The sequence below is a fragment of the Lolium perenne genome, chromosome 4 (genome assembly GCF_019359855.2).
Source record: "Lolium perenne isolate Kyuss_39 chromosome 4, Kyuss_2.0, whole genome shotgun sequence".
Classification (NCBI taxonomy): domain Eukaryota; kingdom Viridiplantae; phylum Streptophyta; class Magnoliopsida; order Poales; family Poaceae; genus Lolium; species Lolium perenne.
The window spans coordinates 32,415,899-32,421,938 of record NC_067247.2 but is presented as its reverse complement, the minus strand read 5'-3'; the positions used below and the strand labels follow the sequence as shown (position 1 = coordinate 32,421,938).

The following is a 6,040-nucleotide window of genomic DNA, read 5'->3' as shown; positions in this document are numbered from 1 at the left end:
TCATATTGATCATCATCAACTTTCATCTAATGTCTCTTTAACCCTCCTACAATTACGGTCAAGGTCCGCCACTGCTTGCACCATGTGACTCAACTTTTTTAACCTTGCACACCATCACCTACTTTTGTGTCTACTTCCTAATCGAGGAGGTGACTGTAAGCTCAGTAAAGTCAAGAACAATGATAAGCATAAAAATCGCTAGCAACAACAATGGTAAGCATGCAAATTTCTAGCAGATCATGTACATAGACACTAAGTAGAAACACGTACCATTACATCCATCTAGGTCTATTTGGATCTAGCACATGCTCACAACTCTAAGCTAGAAGATCAAATGTTAAACGTTTCTTAACCCACTAGAAGAGGATGGCATCACACATCTTTGGAAAGAGGAAGAAGCTTGCATGCCGCCTGCGACATGCTCATTGTGAACTCGGTGAAGAACCGCACGCCATATCCATGGAGCTCAAAGGGAGAAATTACTATTTTTGGATTTGGGTGGTGAGAGTGGCGCATCTAGGTGGCGACGGGGAATGAAATTCTCCCGCTATATTTTACCTCCATAGCTACACGAGCTCTTATGTCGCATCCCTGAAATTACGCTCCACGAAGGTGGCTGCACAAAAACGATAGATTTAACAGTTCCTAGTGGCATGGCTGCGAGGTGCTTTAGCTTTGGGAAAGCGCCACCGAGCGAGGAACTTATGGTGTGTAGTACAAAACCAAGAGATTAATTCAAAGTACTCCCTCCATAGATATTGATTATTTATTCGATTTCTAATTGATTAAAGCGTACACATTCTAGAAGTTACGTGCATCTTTACGTTCTAAGAAGATATTCCTCATTGACCAAGAAATAGCAAATGAATGAACATTATGCATGTTCGTGCTAGATAGATCGAGTGTAACAAGCAAGAGTCGGCTAGGGGCGGACCCACGTATAGGTGAGTGGGGGCATAGACCCCCACTCAATTTTTCAAATCATCTAAAATTTATTCATATTTGAATGAAAAATGTTTAAATTATGTGAATTTATGTTGTGTGTGCCCCAGTCAAATATGTATGCGCAGTGACACTTTGTACAGTGACACTTTGTACACTCAATATAGTAAAGTACGTATGCGCAAGACTGGACGATATTCCACGCGAGCACAAAGATCTTTTTGAACAGTCACCAAGGAAAAGGCAGAACGAGACGACTGAAACCCTCCCTCCCCGAAACCCTCCCTCCCGCGACCCGCGCCGCCCCGCGGGTCTCCAAGCCCCCCCAGTCTTCCTCCTCCGCCCTCCCCTGCCACCGCCGTCGGCGTGTGCTGCCGTGCGTTGCCCGTGCAGTGCCGGCGGCGGCGGGGTGGCTTCTACCCGCCGCGAAGATGGGGGCGCGGGGTCCTCGGGCTAGCGGCGGTGCAACTCGGCGGGCGTCGGTCCGACGGAGCAGCGTGGAACCTGCACGTTGGGTGGGAGGAGGGGCGGCGGCGCTGCCGTTGGCGGCGGAGCTGCGCAGGCGGCGCCATGACAGGGCTCGCTCGACCCAGATCTGGGCCCAGGCGGGGCCCGGAGGGGCTCGGCGGTTGTTCTGCGCTTGGCACGCCGACGGCGCTCCCTGGAGGAAGAGGAGGCAGGGCGCGGTGGGTGGGCGGCGGCGGCACTTCGGCCGGCCAGCTGCAGCGTAGCAGTGGGGCTTTGCGGGCCCTTTTGGGTCCGGCCGGGCCAGTTCGGGCCTGGTTTGCCTCGTAGCCTCGTCCGGTCGGCTACCGCGAAGGCGGTGGCGGCAATTACCTCCTGCGTGGTTGCATGCGGTGCTGCTACCCCCGTCCCCGTTGCATCCCTTTTCTTCCTCTAGGCCCTGCTCCGGTGACCACAGTTAGGCAGCGAGGATGGCTACAAGACCGTGGTGGCGTGTGCTGGTGGGCGGCATGTTAGGTGGAGCACGTCGGAGCGTCTGGGGTGGTCGGTTTGGGGGTCGGGAGAAATCCCTGTCGGCATGCTCGACACCGACGCGGTGACGCCTGCGGGTGTCACCTTGCCTTCCTGAAGGGCGTCAGGTGTACCTCCTCCTCAATCCCCTCTGCATACCGGGGGAAACCCTAGGACTAGTCCGGGCAGCAGCGGCGTCATCGTCGTCTCCTTGGTGAAGGTGTTGCTTGGTATGAGGCGCCTCGGCGTGCTAGGAGCGTGGTGGTACTTCTCCGGAGGGCGCAGCGGTTGCGGGTCGTCATCGTTCTCATCGATCTGCCGGTGTCGGCATTAGTTTTTCTTTTCTTTCCTTTCTTTTCTTTTCTTTTGGGCTTGGCTGTGCTGTGGCCCCAGCGCGTTCGTTGTATCGGATCGTTTGCTATATTAATATAGCCGGACGAAAGCTTATTTGGAAAAGGAAAGATCTTTTCCACGGACCCGAGAACGTTCTAGGAGACTAGGACCCTCTGAGCAAACTTGATCAAAATATCTAGCTTGCATTATTCCCTCTGATTAATCAACTGACCACCGAATGAGGGAAAGACTCAGACCGCTCCCCTCGCGTCGCCCCCTCCTGGCGACCGAGGGAGCGAACCCTAGCGCGCTCCACCGCCGGCCCTCCCTCCGTCCTCCCCTCCTCCTCGTCGCCCCCAGAGGCGCCGCCGTCAAAGCACGCGGCGCCGGTGAAGGGGGCGGCGGGGATTTTGGCCCTCGCTCCTCCCGCGGCGACTAGGTGGAGGACCGCCGCGCGAGGTTCGCCATGGTCGTGGCTGCTGCTCGGTGGGCTCTCCCTGCCGGCGGCCGCCTCGGTGGGGGCCCTGGGAGCCAGGGCGGCGGCCCTGGGCGGGTGTGGACGGCGTCGGCCCTGCGGCGGGCGGCGGCCGTGGTTGCGTGCTGGCCGTCGTTCTCGGCCGCGCGGGTGGCGAGGCGACGGAGGTTGAGGGTCGCGGCACCGGTCTGCTCCGCCGGCCTGGTTGCCTGAGCTGAAGATGAAGCCGCCTCCTCCTCGATTTGTTCGTCCCCTACCAGATCTGGAGCTCGGTGGTTCCGGCCACCGGATTTTGGTTTTGGGCAGAGGGTGGTGTTGTCCAGTGGTACCGGGGGAAACCTTTGGGCAACCACGACGAGGACGACGCCGCCGGCGCCGCGCTCCTTCTTGAAGGCCTCGTCGAGGTACCAGTCTCACTACCCTCCTCTGCGTGGGCGAAAGCCCGGTGTTTCCCTTGCGGATGGCGGCGGCGTTGCGACGTCGGACCCCTTCCTGAAGGCGCCGTCTTGGGAGCTGCAGAGGTGGGTGAAGGTGAACAATGGCGGTTTGAGGTGGCCGTGGCGACTTGCTTTGTTCGGCGCAGCTTTTTTCCCTTGTTGACTGACAGGTGCCGGGTTTGATGCTTTGCTGCTCCTCTGCCCCTGCTTGCCGGTGGCGACGCCCTCGAGCCTGGGCGAAAGGGGAAAGGGTTCCCCTTTACGGCAGTAGCGATGTTGGGCTGGCGAGCGACCATGCCATGGTGGTCCTGTTCATCCGTGGGGGCTGGTTGTGCCCTCTTCCGTCGTTTCTTCTTCGCTGTGTCTTCTTCCTGCAGCTTCAGTTTGATGTGGTGGGTGCTCTGGCGGTGGTGGTGATCTCGGTGATGCTCCCTGCCGTCTCTGATGGCGTTCCCATTGGCACTCTAGCTCCATCTTTTCCGCTGTGTTCTTGGGGGAACTCCTCCGTCTCCCGACGGTACGGTGCCCTTCGATCCAGGGCGAGGGACAAGGGGTCCCTTTCCGGAGGTGGAGACGGTGGAGGTTTGATCTAGTTTTGCCTAGTGGGTGCGGACGACGACATGGTCCGGTGGCCTCCCCAAGCTCTCGATGCCTTCCCGGTGCTCTCCTCGATGTCTAGCTGTGGTGTGGGCGTCCCAAGTGTTGTTCATGTTTCGATCTTTAGTTTGCTTGTGTTGCCTGTTCCTTTGAGCTGTCTGTAAGCACGTTTGTATCTAGGGATGTAAATGGTACGGATAATTTCCGCTCCGAATCCGCATCCGTATCCGTTTTTGAGGATATGGTATGCATTTTTAGAAATCCGCCGGATATGGATACGGATGCGGATAGTGATCAAGCGGATATCCGGCGGATATGGTAGAGGATATGGTATTGGTACTATCCGACGGATACGGATTATCCGCCATTTTTTGCGGATTATCCGAGGTCGCACAAAGAGGATAATCCGAGAAAACTAGCCCAACCCTAAATATTTAGACAATATAGTTAATTCATCAGCCAAAATATGTATTCTATTAGCACGCAATTTGCTTTGTTGTACGAACAAGTGTGTACATTTAGCTATAGTCTATAATTACAAACATATTTTACATAAAAAAGCCTACATCAATTTTTATATGTATATTTTCTTAATAATCCGCTTCCGATCCGAGTCCGATCCGAATCCGCTCCATATCCGTAATCCGATATAATCCGCATCCGAATCTGCATCCGACCATTATCCGCTCCGATCCGAATCCGTTATAAAAATATGGTAAAGGATATGGTAAGAGCAATATCCGATCCGATCCGATCCGTTTACAACCCTATTTGTATCTGCCGTTGTTGGCTTTATTAATTTAAAGCTGGGCTAAGGCCTTACCTCTAAAAAAAACTGACCACCGAATCAGGCCCACCGGCTCGGCTCGCGTTGCCCAAGCGGCCAAGACGAAAACGTGCCGCCACGCGCCTTGTGCCAGCTGACGCCACTCCAGACCACACGTTCGGCTTGGGTCGGCCGGTTCAGCCATATCCGGTCCGAGAGAGCCCGATCCCATCCGTTACGTCGTCAGCGCCGCGTGCTGTCCACGTATTGGTCCAGCCGCGCTACAAGTCGGCCAGCACACACCAGCTTGAGACCTACGTAAGCTCTCTCCACAGCACCGGGCACGCCACCGCCTGATACACAACCTATATATAAGTGCGCCGCCGCCTGCCCTGCAGACCCAGAGACATTCATTCATCCATACTTCCTTCTTCTCGCAGAGTAACCACACACAAGAGCACACACGCTGATCCAGCAGATAATTAAGACAAGCCAATCATCCATGGGTGCCGGGATGAAGCGCGCGCGGGAGGACGAGCCCGTGTCTCTGGCGCTGGCGCTCAGCACGGACTCCACGTCCTCCACGACGTCGGAACACTCGTCCGGTGCGGCACCCATGGCGGCCAGGAAGAGGGCGCGGCGGGGGAGGGTGGTGGCGACGTCCGGGGAGGGCGACTTCGTGTGCAAGACCTGCGGCCGCGCCTTCACGTCGTTCCAAGCGCTCGGCGGGCACCGGACCAGCCACCTCCGCGGCCGCCACGGGCTGGAGCTCGGCGTCGGCGTCGCCAGGGCCATCGTGGAAAAGAAGCGGAGCGAGGACAAGCATCAGGCGCACGAATGCCACATCTGCGGGCTCGGCTTCGAGACGGGCCAGGCGCTCGGGGGACACATGAGGCGGCACCGCGACGAGATGGCGCTCAGCGGTGATAGCGCCGGTGTTGACCACCAGTGGGCCTGGCGCAGCGTCGGGTTGCCGGACCACGAGGTGGTGGGGCACGCTGCTGACCGACCGCCCCTCTTGCTCGAGCTGTTCCTCTAGCTAGCCGTAGCTGGATCTAACAGTTTCTTAACAGAGAACCTGTACATACATGTCTTCGAAATTAATGAGATAGGTTCACCTTGTAGTTATGATTTTTCGCGGCACCGCAAAGCTCTTGCTGGTTAGCATTTTTACTTGTACTATCATTTGATCAAGACAATTTCATTTGTTCACTCGCTACTTAGTTTTGAATATATTGGTGACTTCTGCATCGGAAACTAAATGGTTCTGAATATATTGATGACCTTTTCAATCGGAAATTTCTCCTTCGATTGTAATTTCGAACTCTGCCTTGGGTTGTTGTTCCGTAAATATGATCGATTGTATGTATAATGCTAGTTGTTCGATCATCTTGTCTACAAAGAGTTGTTTAGGCTGTAGACCTTGCGACCCCGCGTCGGACGCTCGGCCTGGCGGTGCGGATTGGGGCGGGCGGTCACCACCCTCTGAGGGTGCAGCCCGTTCCAGCGGCGATG

At 55.9% G+C, this 6,040-nt stretch overlaps 1 protein-coding gene across 1 annotated transcript; it reads left to right on the top strand.

The window, feature by feature from the left end:
• The first annotated feature begins 4,909 nt into the window (after positions 1–4,909).
• Positions 4,910–5,787, top strand: LOC127292116 (zinc finger protein ZAT6-like). The gene has a single exon (XM_051321470.2). The coding sequence runs from the start codon at positions 5,028–5,030 to the stop codon at positions 5,562–5,564; it is 537 nt and encodes a 178-aa protein (XP_051177430.1). The 5' UTR covers positions 4,910–5,027; the 3' UTR covers positions 5,565–5,787.
• The last annotated feature ends 253 nt before the right edge of the window (positions 5,788–6,040 follow it).